Here is a 13823-nt window from a genome sequence, read left to right on the forward strand (position 1 = left end):
TTAAATATCAGGTTATATTATAGCTCCTGCGGTTTCTCCAATGGGCTCGTTCACATCCGTGTCTATTTTCTGCTTTGCTGTTCCATCAAAGGAGCAACAAAATGGAAGAGGGTTTGGTTCCATTATATCTGCTTACCATTTTATTGGAAAACAAAATTAGTGCAGACTGCAGACATACTATACTAAACACCGGGGATGGGGGAAGGGGGGCAGAATCAGGCTATGCTCTACATGTTGCAGTGTGATGTGGCTGTTCAGTAGGAGCATTGGTGGTGATCAGGAGGTTTTAGGGGCCGGGGTTCCAGGAACTATCACCGCAGCCACTGTAGTGAGGGCCCCCTCTGGCCTGCTGTGCAGCGGAAAAGGCTGCAGAGACGGTATGTCTGCTTATACCCAGACCCCATTCTTGTCTGGAGGGCATTCCTCTACTTAGTTCTCTTCTAGTTGTTCTAGTGGTTCCATTCCCTGTGAATGGGATTGATTGAAATAGCCACTTGTGCTCACTTTCAACATTTTCATTCATCTCGCACATGCTCATCCTGCTCTGTGACCAACAGAACTTGCAGACCCTCAGCAGCAGCGGGTGTATGAAAGGTCTGACATTGGACAAGCCCTTTAGGGTGGATCTGTTGCAGGATGCTATGCAGCAAAATCCTCTTGCAGATTTCACCCTTTACATTGTTGCAGATGCTCAGTATGCTCTGATTCCCTTGCAGAAAACATTCGAAAATCTTATCCGCTTACTTGCTACTGTACACCTTCCAAAGTTTGTACTTTCACTTAATGGTGCTAAAATCTCTTCATGCAGATCACCCGTCTCCACCCGCAGGGAAGCCCCTCATCTCTGGCTTGCAGCAGTCCTCGCTCACCCTCTCCTGGTCAGGCCCATCATATGATGGTGGTAGTGCGGTTCTGAGATACAGTATAGAAGTAAAGCAGGTTGGACAAGATAGTTGGAGGCTACTGACGGACACCTGTACCAGCACCTCTTATCACGTGAAGGAGGGACTGGTGCCAGGAGAACAATACCAGTTTCGAGTGAGAGCTGCCAATGCATATGGAGTAAGTGAAGCCGCAGCGGAGTCTGATGCAGTTATCATGGCTTCCACAAGAGGTGAGATAACGATACACTACAAACATACATATTCCTCTTACTTGATGAAATATTCAGGGCTAGAATGCATGTTTTGAGGACCACTGTCCTAGAGACAGGCCCAAGAGAGAAGTTTTAGAACTCTAACATTTGGTGACCTGTCGGGGGAGGGTCACTGCCTGGGATCCCCACAGTGCTCGAGTGAGTGTTCATTCGTCACGTAGCCTATAAGCAGCTCAGTCGCTTTCAAGTGAATGTAATTGAGCTGCTATACCAGGCGCAGCCAGTATACAGTGTACGGCGCTGTCTGGTATGCCGTGTACAGGCCATATCCCTTGTCTTAAGCGCTGTGACCTCTTTAGGCCGCTTTGACATGGCTGAGATTTGTGTATTGAGATGCACGAATATAGACACTGTTCTTTTGAATTTTGGGTTCATACATGGGCAATTTCTCTTCCTGGATACCAGCGCTGCACAGTAGTAGCAATTACAGTGCAGTTACCTCCATAGATGTCGTCTCCTCCTCTGATTTTGTGACCTTTGCTTTACCTTTTCTTCTCTCTGGGTTCAGACCATCATGACTTTTTCTGCTGTGACTCCTCTCTGGACACTCTTCCCATTCTGCCACTACCCACAAGGCCTACGTTTATGGCCTAACAAAGTAACACTGCTGCTATCCCCACTTCCAAGCCTGATGCCGGCTGGAGCGCTCTGAGCTACTGATCCCTCATTTAGTCTGCTGCACACTGTACTCTGAGAGCAGGAGGGGGCAGATGATGCAATGAACGTCCTGGATGGCATCAGGCACAGAAGGGTAACGCTGAGAATGAACACTCTTGCTGGTGTTCGGGGAGCAGGGCTGGAGGCTCAGCGGGTGAGATGGAGCCATTTGACCCTGAAGCAGTCGCACAGTCCGCTTCTATTTGCGGCACATGTGATACGCTACTGTATACGCCAGAAGTGGTAAACTGCATTGCCTATCTGATTTACAGCCACATTGTGACCTTATTCTCAATTTCGTCACAGATGAAGACCCCGATTTTGAGGAGCCTGTGGAATACACCGAAGTCTCCCTTAACTCCAAAGATCGGGTGGATGACTTGTATGTTAAGTTGGAAAAGCTAGGAATGTAAGTGGAGGTCAGGAGAATAGTCCTAATTTGTGATGTTATGTGGATTCCCATAGTGTTCCAAGTTTTGTATTTGAGTGAGCCCAACAGCCCGTCTTCTGCACGAGACCCCAGTGTTATAAACGGACGGGAGGAGCTACAGACGTGCATGTGAGCTTCAGTACTAGCCCAGAGCTAGCCACGGCCGCCTTTGTACTGCAACAGATAGTGATTGTTTTGATGGCTGTGATTCCAAAGCGCATGCCATGACTGGGTGTAGACCATTTTAATACTTTAATGACCACAAATGCGCCTCTTTAATGCACCCTAGTCTATGCAAACTCTGCTGTTTAGTGCCTGTTTTAACCACTTTTTAGATGGTGTGGTCAATTATTGTGGCATCTAAAGTAAGGGCAGCTGGAAGTCTAAAAAATGGCCTCTCGGCCGGCCTTATAGCATGGCCAACTGTTTCTGTGCTATAATGATCCAAACGTGCTGCACACCATAAAAGTAGAAAAATACATGGAATAAAAAAAAAATTTAAAGCGATCAAAAAGTCATATTATACCCCAAAGTTATACTAATAAAAACTACTAACCCCTCATTGTTTATGTTCACATAGCAAATTCTACATCTAAAATTGCTGCAGAAATCCGCAGCTAAGCCATGTATTATGCCACTGAGCCGCATGTGGATTAGGCCCTTGATCTCTCGGCAGAGATCCCTAGCATTGACCCCTGCAACTTTTGCAACTGGCCATCAATAGTTCAAAGCTGAAGAACCCCTTTTTAATAGCAGTCATCTGAAAACTGTTGTCTTGCGCCATCTAGTGGCCATATGTCATATGCCTTTCATACTGCGTTAAATAAATGTAGCTGAGCTGCAGCATGTAAAGGCAATCTACTTATACTTTTATCTCTGTTTCAGGGGTAAATTTGGCCAAGTCTACAAACTACAGGAAAAGGCCAGTGGAAAAATCTGTGCCGGGAAGTATTCAAAGGCCCGTCTACAGAAAGACATAGCAAATGCTCGGGCAGAAGTTGAATTGATGAACAAACTCCATCACCCCCGTCTGGTGCATTGTGTAGCGGCTTTCCAGGAGCCTGGCTGGGTGATCCTGGTGCTCGAGTAGTAAGTTTTGTCCCCTTGCCCCTTCTTGAGGCTCTCCCTCCTTCCTCACTGACTCCTATTCTTGCTTCTACCTTCATGACCGTCCTAATTTGTAATGGTCTCCCATTCTCTCAGCATCGCAGGTGGTGAGCTGTTCGAGCGGATTGTAGCGGATGACTTTGAGCACACAGAGATAACCAGTATTGAGTATATGTCGCAGATTCTTAGTGGGGTGGGATATATGCACCAGCAGAGCATCGTCCATCTGGACCTTAAACCAGAGAACATTGTCTGCGTCAGCAAAGTTGACACGCGAGTCAAAATCATTGACTTTGGTCTGGCCCGGAAACTGGGTGAGAAATGAACGTACAGTGAACCTACCATATACCGCACACACTAGGGCTTGTTTATACCAGCTTGATTTATGTCTAAGGATTTCCGTCTGCATTTCATTGAAAAATCCCGACTGCTGGAAGCGCTGGCTGTGATTGGCTGCCGCTTATCCAATCACAGCCAGTGCTCAAAGAATGGCTGTGATTGGTTCAATCACTGCCATTCATCGAGCACTTGCTTTGATTGGCTAAGTGTCAGCCAATCACAGCCAGCGCTTCCAGGAAGGATTTTTGAATCCCTGGCCAAAAGAGAAGATCCGTGCCGGGACATGGGGAGAAGCTGTGGTCAGACTGACAGAACGTCTATGGTGATTTTTTTTTTTTATTTTTATTTCCCCCCCCGGTAGTTAGGGCTTAGATTATAGCTTTGACAGTAGCATTTGCTACTGTCAAAGTTGCATCGCATGAAAACCGCGTTTTCATGCGATGCAACAGAGGAAGGCTCCATAGGGAAATGTGGACTACAAAACCTCGCGAGTCGCGGGCATATCGCCGGCCCCGCAAGGTTTTTGTGTAGTTTTGTAGCATGCTACAAAACATTGCATGTGTCTAGGAACCCATAGGAAATTATGGGCTTCACATACATGCGATTTGTAGCAACATTACAAAATCGCACAACTTCGTGGCCCGTGTGAAGGAGGCCTAAAACCCACAACCTGATAATGTAGGACTGTATAGCAAGCTTTAGAAGTGTACAAGTCTATAAACAGCAGCAGATATCTCAACATTGGCTACAGGATTCACGTCTGCATGTCTGTCCCTCCTCTCTGCATACAGCTCAGTGAGCAGGATGACTTCTCTGGTGACTGCATCCTAGTGTCTGTCAGTGACATGATGGCAGGGCAGACCGTGGACAGCAAGGTAGAATAGCATGAAAGACGGTACTTTAGAAGGTGTTTTTTTTTTTTGTTTTGTTTTGTTTTTTTTTTTTTCTTTAAAAGCACAAAAACCTTTTTTAGGCAAGTAAATTAAATGGCCAGTGAGATCCCTAGCAAAACTGCTATCCTAAAAGCACAAGTTGTTTGAAACATTACTGTCTATTTAAGGTTACTTAGACAGCTTTTATGTGCAAGTCTTGTATATTGCTTCTCTTGATGTATAAGCTACATATGAGCTGCATATACGAGTTGTATAGACAGACTAGTGTGAGCTGCTGTATGGTTTAGACCACAACCATATATGCGTTTAGGTTTCAGTTTTCTTGCCCTGCCATGGAAGCGGGGAAACGAAATTCCTGCCTGAATGGATCTGCCCCCTGATAGAAGCAAACAGGGCCAATTGAACGTACTATTATTGGGTCCATATGTCTTCCATAATTCTGTTGGGGATTTTATGCTGGACGCTCCTATCGGAACACCTCCTGTAATGCAGATGTAAATATGGCCTTAACATTTAACAGTGGTTCGTGAGCTTCACCAGATTGGTAAATTAAATGGATTGCCTTTTAGTACTTCTGTGCAATTTTCATTAAAAGGGGATATTTAAAGATTTGAACTTCTCTGACTATTTTAACTTCTCCTCTCCTATGGATAGGTGAGAAGTGTCTGGTGCAAGGACTGACCACTGGGATCCGATCGAGAGAAAGAGGTGTAATAACCCTCCTATATGAATGGACTGCAGACAAGCATGTATGCTGCTGCTCCATTTCATGGGACTGCAGGATATTGTCAAACTCTGTAGTCAACATCTCCAGCAGTCCTGTCGAGGGGAATGCTCGGCCACTCTAGTCATACAGTTGGGCATGGGACCTCCATTCTCATGATTGCGGGAACCTTCACTGATCACACTTATCACCCATCCTATGGATAGAGAGAAGCTAAAATACTTCTACACCCCGTGAACCTGCATCAGCTGTAAACTAAGATCTTGTAATGTATGAATTGAGGTGCTCTGAATAAGCTGTCTTTGTGATTTTAGTACCTGGAGTGCCAGTGAAGGTGTTACAAGGTACAGCAGAGTTTGTGGCACCAGAAGTTATTGCCTTTGAACCAGTTGGGTTTACCACTGATATGTGGAGCCTTGGCGTAATCTGCTACATCCTGTAAGTAACTGTATCCATCTCACTCATTCAGATGTAGCAAATATATTCATGTTGCCATTTTGCAACTTCGGTATTCCTTTTAGACAGCTGGGGTAATAAAGAGGGGAAACTAGAAACTACAACTCCCAGCATTCACTGAATTTTACATTCTGAGTCCCAAACAGATTGGGAGTTCTTGGTGGGAGACTACTGGACTAGAAAAATATATCTTCTCCTGTCTCTGACCTAAAATGTTGTTTTCCTTGCAGGTTGAGTGGAGAGTCTCCTTTCCAAGGTGACAATGATATGGAGACGTTGCGGAACATTACTTCTGGCAACTGGGAATTTGATGAAGAAACGGATGCTGTATTATCTGACTCTGCTAAAGACTTCATCCGGCGGCTGCTGCAGAAGAACATGAAGTAAGCAACTTGGCCATATATCAGTAGGATAAAATGCAGGAGTGAAGGACAAAGTGTGTGATGTAAGCCCAATGCAAATTAATGCTGAGATGGACACTTGTAAAGATTCGTAGCTGACGTTGAGCGAAGCGCAGTAGTAGAACCCTGTTTCAGGTCTAACTTAACTAAGTTTAGTTCGACACAAACCCCAACTTAGGGCGGTTTGTCTCGACCAAAACTGGAAGAAGAGTTTGTTATCGTCCTCAGCCCTCTTCTCATCCTTTCACAGGGCTTCCCTGACTCTTAGACCATGTTACACACCAGTTTTAGAGGCATTTGATGACTTATTGGTTCAAACTAATTCGGACAAAACAGAACTTTTTGCTGAAATTCGGCGAACCGGACGAACTGAACTTCTGTAAAATTTGCTCAACACTATTCATAATGTTAGACTAGTATAACCATGGAGTTCAGTGAACGTCTGGTTGATGCTCTGTGGTCCACCTTCTATTGACCCTTTATGCTAGGTTCACATCTGTATTGAAGGCTTCCGGCACAAATTCAGTATAAAATCCCAGATTTAATGGCGCACCATTCTGTTTTGCCTGGGAAAATTTTCTCTGCATACCAGAAACCAAACTGCCACCATTAGTCAATGGTTTCAGTTTAATGGCATCCAGTATATGTTGAATTTTGGGTTTTTATAGCTTCAATGATGCAAAGGTGACCCTGGCCTTACAGTGCACAAATAACAATATAGTGTACAAATGACTATACCATACAATGACCAATCAAACTGGGGATTGTAGCTGGCAGCCATGTAATGGTCCTGACATAGGGATGAGGGGGCAAGCTCTATGTGCCATGGCTGTCACGGCCAGTAGACACCACACAGGTTGCATACTCATAGGCTTGCCCTGGTGGAGGGGAGATTATATTTGAATGTACTGCATCAAATTCAGTCCAGGCTGCACAATATTTACATGGGGTCTGTTGGCTGCCAGGTCTCGTCTTACAGCTGAACAAGGCCTAAAGCACCCTTGGATCAAGGACAAGGCCATTTCCAGCACAAAGACCCTGTCGAAGGAAAAAATGAAAAAGTTTTTGGCCCGGCAAAAATGGCAGGTAAGGAATGCAGATGGATACAGCTTATGGAAGGTGATGTATGAAACGTGGCCTTACATGTAGCTCTATGCTTTCTAGATTTCACACGGTGGACATGGTTGGTGACGCAAACACACCACAGATTAGTGTGTGAACATAGTCTATAATTAACAGTATATTTTTAGCAACTTTGCAGGAAACCCGGCCACTGAAAATAAATTTGTGGTCAAACTAACTTAAAAGACCCAATAAACTTTGAATAAACTGCTTTACTTCTCTAGTGGTGATTCTGAAGTATATTTCTGAACTGGATTCACAATTCTGCTGTCAGAGTTAGGCCGCCTGCACATGGGCGGGTCAGACCCCGCATGCGGGATTCCTGCAGCGGAGTTTGACCTGGTGCCTGTCCGGCATCTTCTCCTCTGCTGCTGATGTGCCGGCCAGTGCACATGCACAGTACAGAGGATGCTGCGGCGTCGCTATAGCGATGACGCGGCTCCTGCAGTGATTCTGCAATGATTGCAGAATGGCCGCGGGACAGATGGCTTCCATTGACTTCAATGGAAGCCGGCAGTGCGTAGTCCACATAAAATTGCAATTGATTTCTGCTCGTGGGCAGGAAATCACGTTTTGCCATAGCATGCTGTGGGTTGGATTTGCTGCAGAATCCTGCTCCGGATGCAAATCCGCCCGTGTGCAGGAGGCCTTACTTTCCAAGCAGTCCTTGGTGGTTCAGTACCTACACACTGCTTGCTCTGGGGATTTGCTATTAGTAATTCGGCTGAGCATTGGAACAGCTAGATTTCATATATCCAATCGTTAGGGGTGTTTGACAAGCTTGTTGACCGTTTCCAATAACAACCAAATGAATTGTGAATGCAGTTTGATAAGGTTTTACATTTTGTATATTTTGCTGAGATTTGGCTCGGTGGATCCTAAATGCATAGGAAATGGACTACGAATTGTTTGTAATATGAGGGACATGCTGTTAACTCTGCAGTCCGTGCTAAACGTGGTATCTGTCCCGCAAAAAGCCCCCTAGTAAGAAGACTGCTGGATGCCATGGCAGCCTGGGCCCCTGTGAAAGCTCCTGGGCTCCTAGGTCCATTGTGGACTAAAGATTATTAACCCCTTAGTGACGGGGCTATAGTAAAACTACATGCTGCTGTTGCAGGACGTGTATGGAGGGAGGTAGCGGTGCTATCTCCCTCCATACAGCGCGGGCGTCAGCTGTATATTACAGCTGACACCCGCGGGCAATAGCCGTGCTCGGCTGTTCAGCCGATCGCAGCTATTAACCCTTTAAATGCCTCTGTCAATTTTGACAGCGGCATTTAAATCCCCCGAACGCTGTCCGGGGGTCCCGCACGCCCCCCCCCCCCCCCCGCGGTGAGATCGGGGGAGCTGTGCAGGTGTCACGGCAGCCGGGGGCCTAATGAAAGGCCCCAGGGCTGCCTTAACAGACTGCCTATCAAGCCATCCACACAGGGTGGCTTGATAGACTGCCTGTCAAAAAGCAGTATGACGTAATGCTATAGCATTACGTCATACTGCAGGAGCGATCAAAGCATCGCATGTTAAAGTCCCCTAGGGGGACTTCAAAGTAAAGTGAAAAAAATCAAAGTTTTTTTAATTGTTAAAAAAAAAAGTTATAAAAGTTTAAATCACCCCCTTTTGCCATATCCATTATTAAAAAATCTAAATCATAAAATAATATGTATTTGATATCGCTGTGTCTGTAAAAGTCCGATCTATCAAAGTAGTGCATTATTTTTCCTGCACGGTGAACGTCGTCCGAAAAAAAATATAGAACGCCAGAAATACACTTTTTTAGTTACCCTGTCTCCCAGAAAAAACGCAATAAAAAGCGATCAAAAAGTCATATGTATTCCAAATTGATACTATCGGAAACTACAGGACATCCCGCAAAAAACGAGCCCTCGCTCAACTACGTCGACGGAAAAATTAAAAAGGTATTGCACGCACAAAATGACCGCAGAAAATTGAAAAAAATTAAATATCTTAAAAAAAAAAAAAAAATACTATGTTTGGTAGCGTAGTAATCATACTGACCCATAGAATAAAAATATCAGGTTGTTTTAGTTGCAGTTTGTGCGCCGTAGAAACAGGACGCACCGAAAGATGGTGGAATGTCGTTTTTTTTTTCCATTTCTCTCCGCTTAGAATTTTTAAAGAGTTTTTCAGTAAATTATATGGTACAGTAAATAGTGCCATTGAAAAATACAACTCGTCCCGCAAAAAACAAGCCCTCATACAGTGACGTCGATGGATAAATAAAGGAGTTATGATTTTTTAAAAGGGAGTAGGAAAAAACAAAAATGGGAAAAAAGCAAAAAAGCTCCGTCACAAAGTGGTTAAGCCCTGTGGCAGTGCTTAATAGGATGCTGGAAAATATGCATTCCCCTTTTCTGAAAAATAAGGTTCCCCAAGGGGACTAAAATAAAAAGACTCTCGTTACGAGAGGGGTTAGAACATTTAGGCTGCATTCGCACTTGGCACTTTTTGGTGTGTGTGTTTTTTTAATTTTTTTTTTTGAATTGCAGCAAAAAAACACAATGTGAATGCTGCCTTTATAGTAACCTAATTTTTTTTTTTTTTTTTTTTCCTCCCTGCAGAAAACTGGTAAAGCTGTCCTGGCTCTGAAGAGGATGGCCATGCTTAGTCACAGATCAGATTCTACCTCCTCCCCATCCACTGACGGTAAGTTGTCACTTGCAAAATTCAGACTGCCGAATCTTCTCTGGCTTTTTCATTGTGGTTTTGCATCCCTGTCTGTTTGCTGCTGTCTTTCTATTACAGATGACTCTGAAAGTCAGAAGGTATTCAGCTTCCTTCAGGAACAGCTCCAGAGGCCTCCTGTCTTCTCCTCCCTCTTAAAAGACCATACCGAGGTCGCAGGAAGTTCTGCTCGGTTCCATTGTCATATTGAAGGTGAGGTGAAGGCTGCCAGGTCATAATTATGGTTTATAGACGACCCTAGTCCCAGAGGCTTTACATAGACGACCCTAGTCCCAGAGGCTTTACATAGACGACCCTAGTCCCAGAGGCTTTACATAGACGACCCTAGTCCCAGAGGCTTTACATAGACGACCCTAGTCCCAGAGGCTTTACATAGACGACCCTAGTCCCAGAGGCTTTACATAGACGACCCTAGTCCCAGAGGCTTTACATAGACGACCCTAGTCCCAGAGGCTTTACGTGTTTACCTAAACTAAACCATCCTGGGTAATGTCTTTGGCTTGGAACCACCTTATCCTGAATTCAGCCATTCTTCTACACTTGCTGCCCCATCCACAGGGGCTCTCGCTGTTTTCTAATGTTCCCACATCTTGGTAATACAATAAGTTACTTGTACTGATATACTACCAAACCCTACTTAATAACCGTGACCGTTTTTGTGCAGTGACGCTTGAAGCTTTTAGAATTTTCTATATTTCTGCTTATATTTGACCAAAAAGTACATCAGATTTTCATACAAGTTTGAAAGGTAGACAAAGAGAACCTAATCAAACTGCAGACAGACAGCAATGTGGTTGGAAAGCAGGAGCTTTCTTCTTGCAATACTGCCATGCACCCCATTGTTGTCCAGTGTCCTCCTGTTGGTGGACTTGTGAACATTAACCCCTTCCCGCTGCAGTCAGTTTTGGCATTCTTGTGCCGTAATGTACGGCGCATGTCGGGAAGGGGTTAACATTAGCTAATTGTAAAAAGGCCTTTTATTTGCTTAGATGTAACCTTGGGTTGCTTTTTGACCTCGTGGACTATTCTACGCCTTGATTTTTATAATTCGAACAATTCTGGTGAGGGTAACAAAGAGCTTGACCAGGGATGTACTACTCCAGTCCTCAAGAGACCCCAACAGGTCATGTTTTCAGGATATCCTATAGTAAGAACACCTGTGGCAATGTCTGAGGACTGACGATAATTATATCACCTGTGCAATACTGGGGAAATCCAGATAACCTGACCGGTTGGGGTTCCCTGAGGACTGGAGTTCTACACCCCTGGCCTTGACTTTCCACCATTTGTACACAATCAGACTAGATTGGTGGAGTCCAAACTCTTGAGCGAAGGTTTTGTAACCTTTTCCAACCTGATGATGAGCATCAACAACTCTTCTGAGATCCTTAGGCATCTCCTCTGTTGGTGGAGGCGTATCATGGCACAAACGTGTTGTGAAGATCAGACTAAGAAAAATCCCTGTTCTTTAAATAAAACGGGTCACCCACTCACATCTGAGGGTCATCCCAATGATTGGAAACGCCTGACTAATTTCACCTTCAAATATTTGCTAATCCTAAGGGTTCACATACTTGTGCCACTTGTAGATATGTGATATTAGTCATTCATTTATTGAAGAAAATTATCGGAGTCTCATATTTTTGACTCCTTTGTTGGATTTGGTCCTCTATCTACTTTTAGGATGCTGTTACATTTGTGCGCTAATAACTTGCGGTTTCCTGACAATTGCCGGATGGCACCTCTGAAAGCTGGTGCTGCTTGGCAATTAATATTAACAAACTGTCTGGCAACTTTCTGAAAGCTCATGCTTTAGTGGCTGCCACTAATGGTCTTGTATTGGCACCCTTCTAGGAGTTGTGTGAAAATATCATGTAGTCTTGGATCAAATATGAGCAGAAAGATGGGATATTTTGAAGGGCTCACAAACTTTCAAGCACCACATGTGGGCAACAAATAAGGTGTCCTCACTTCCCATTATAAAACAGTTATTCTCCTAATCAGACTATGTATTTATACCATTAAGCTTAATTAATTGCCCATGTTCATCACCCTCTCCTGAAACTGGCCCTGCCCAATGGGTAGTACTTGCTGTCGAGCAGTAGCTGGCTCTGTCTCTTTCCTGTTCTAGTACATTTCAATTAAATGCTCCAGCTTCGTTGCAAAATAGTTCCATCCCTTCCTTTCCCTTCCCCTCCCCTCCCCACCCTTATGAAGTTGCCCATGCGAAAGCTGGATAAGCTCAGTGGGATTAGGGACAGCAGTGAGGGAATGGTGCTGGTGCTAAATCCAAACTATTTCTTTCTCCATCTTTACATCTAGGCTTCCCAGATCCTGAAGTCTTGTGGTTTTTCTCTGGTTCCCCAATCGAAGAGTCTAAACGCTTCAAGATTGAGTATGAGGATTCGGGCAGCTGCACCCTTATCATATCTGATGTTTCACCCGCTGATGCTGGGGAATATGTGTGTCAGGCCTCAAATTCCCATGGCCAAGCGGAGACCTCTGCTAAACTGACTGTCCACTGTCTACGGGCAAAGCGTTCAGCAAGAGATGGGACTGGGAAGACTGCCTGATCCGGGCATGGCGAGCCCCAGCACGTTGGGGATAGAGGTTTTGCCATTCTCTGACAGACACTAATATGTTGGAGAAACCTACCTATAGTCATGGTCAGTAGGTGCACTTGGAGTGCCCTGAGATATCTGCTGTGTACTAATGAATGCATTATATACAAGTACTGTGTATTATGCCATATTTTATATGCTGACTTTTTTAGCGTTTTTGAATGCACTATGTTTTATATGTTGTCTTCTCTGATCACCTATAACTTGTCTTCCCTACCCATGGAGGACTTGGCCTAAAATGTCCTGTATGGACTAGGTTTTTCTCGTTGGTGTTTGTTTTCGTATACGGTGCCACTCTTGCTGCTGGTTGTGTCTGGTATTGCAGCTCAGCTTTCTCTGCATGAATTGGTGCTATCTTTGGGGATGGGAATGCCTGGAATTTAACAAAAAAAAAACAAACAAAAAACCAAACAACCTCTTTTAACTGTGCATTAATGTGATCAGTAACCCAGGCCATGATGGCAGTTGTGACTTTACCACTACCACACTATTTTGATCTTTGCTGCTGGCAACATGGTGCCAATCCAACATTGAGCTCAAAGATTAAGACTTTGCTTGCCGAAACTATGCCTAAAACTGGATTATCTGGCAAAGGGGACCTGGAAGCCAAGTGGTCTGAGATTACTGACCCTCTTCAATGCCATACAGAGCTTGGGCACGTCGGCTGGTTTCGCTCAACTGCACTAATTACAGCTTTGCAGCTCATTTGCAATGGCAAAACGTGCCAAATGGTTTCATTTTGACAATGTGTGTGTTTTTGTAAAGTGGTGTGATTTTTTTTTTTTTTTTTTTTTTTTTTGTTGTTAGAAACGTCTCGTCTGGATGATCTCAAGAGATTTCTAGTATGAATGGGAGTTTTTTTTTTTTGTAAAGTTTTGTTAAATAAAAGTTGTTTCATGTTACAGAAATGATCATTTATTGGAAACTCTTTAGGAGTTAAGTTTTCTATCAACTTTTTTTGATAAACTACAGACAATACAATGTCCAGATTTACTGCCCTCTAGTGGTAGGGTTATGGGAATGTAATGAAAACGCTCCGATGCTTACAACGGGTGGGGGAGCTATGGGGATTAACCCATAGTAGCGGAGAGAGAGAGGGGGAGAAGCTATGGGGGATTAACCCATAGCAGCAGGGAGAGACAGAGCAGGTCTATGTCTGCCTTTTTTGTTTTGTGCTCCTGTGCTGCACTAAAACGGCGCTCATGTCAACGAGG

The 13823-nt window shown here is 44.3% G+C and overlaps 1 protein-coding gene across 1 annotated transcript in view; it reads left to right on the forward strand.

Moving 5' to 3' along the window:
• The window catches only part of LOC136587344 (myosin light chain kinase, smooth muscle-like), a 67705-nt gene extending 54247 nt beyond the window's left edge, over positions 1-13458 (forward strand). The window contains exons 14-23 of the mRNA XM_066585913.1: positions 809-1114; positions 2120-2222; positions 3129-3332; positions 3447-3664; positions 5621-5744; positions 5993-6145; positions 7129-7249; positions 9865-9949; positions 10049-10180; positions 12311-13458. Of these exons, the coding sequence (XP_066442010.1) occupies positions 809-1114; positions 2120-2222; positions 3129-3332; positions 3447-3664; positions 5621-5744; positions 5993-6145; positions 7129-7249; positions 9865-9949; positions 10049-10180; positions 12311-12561 (1697 nt within the window). The 3' untranslated portion in view covers positions 12562-13458. The remainder of the gene's footprint in view (positions 1-808; positions 1115-2119; positions 2223-3128; positions 3333-3446; positions 3665-5620; positions 5745-5992; positions 6146-7128; positions 7250-9864; positions 9950-10048; positions 10181-12310) is intronic.
• Positions 13459-13823: the final 365 nt, after the last annotated feature.

The sequence above is a fragment of the Eleutherodactylus coqui genome, chromosome 13 (genome assembly GCF_035609145.1).
Source record: "Eleutherodactylus coqui strain aEleCoq1 chromosome 13, aEleCoq1.hap1, whole genome shotgun sequence".
Taxonomy (NCBI): domain Eukaryota; kingdom Metazoa; phylum Chordata; class Amphibia; order Anura; family Eleutherodactylidae; genus Eleutherodactylus; species Eleutherodactylus coqui.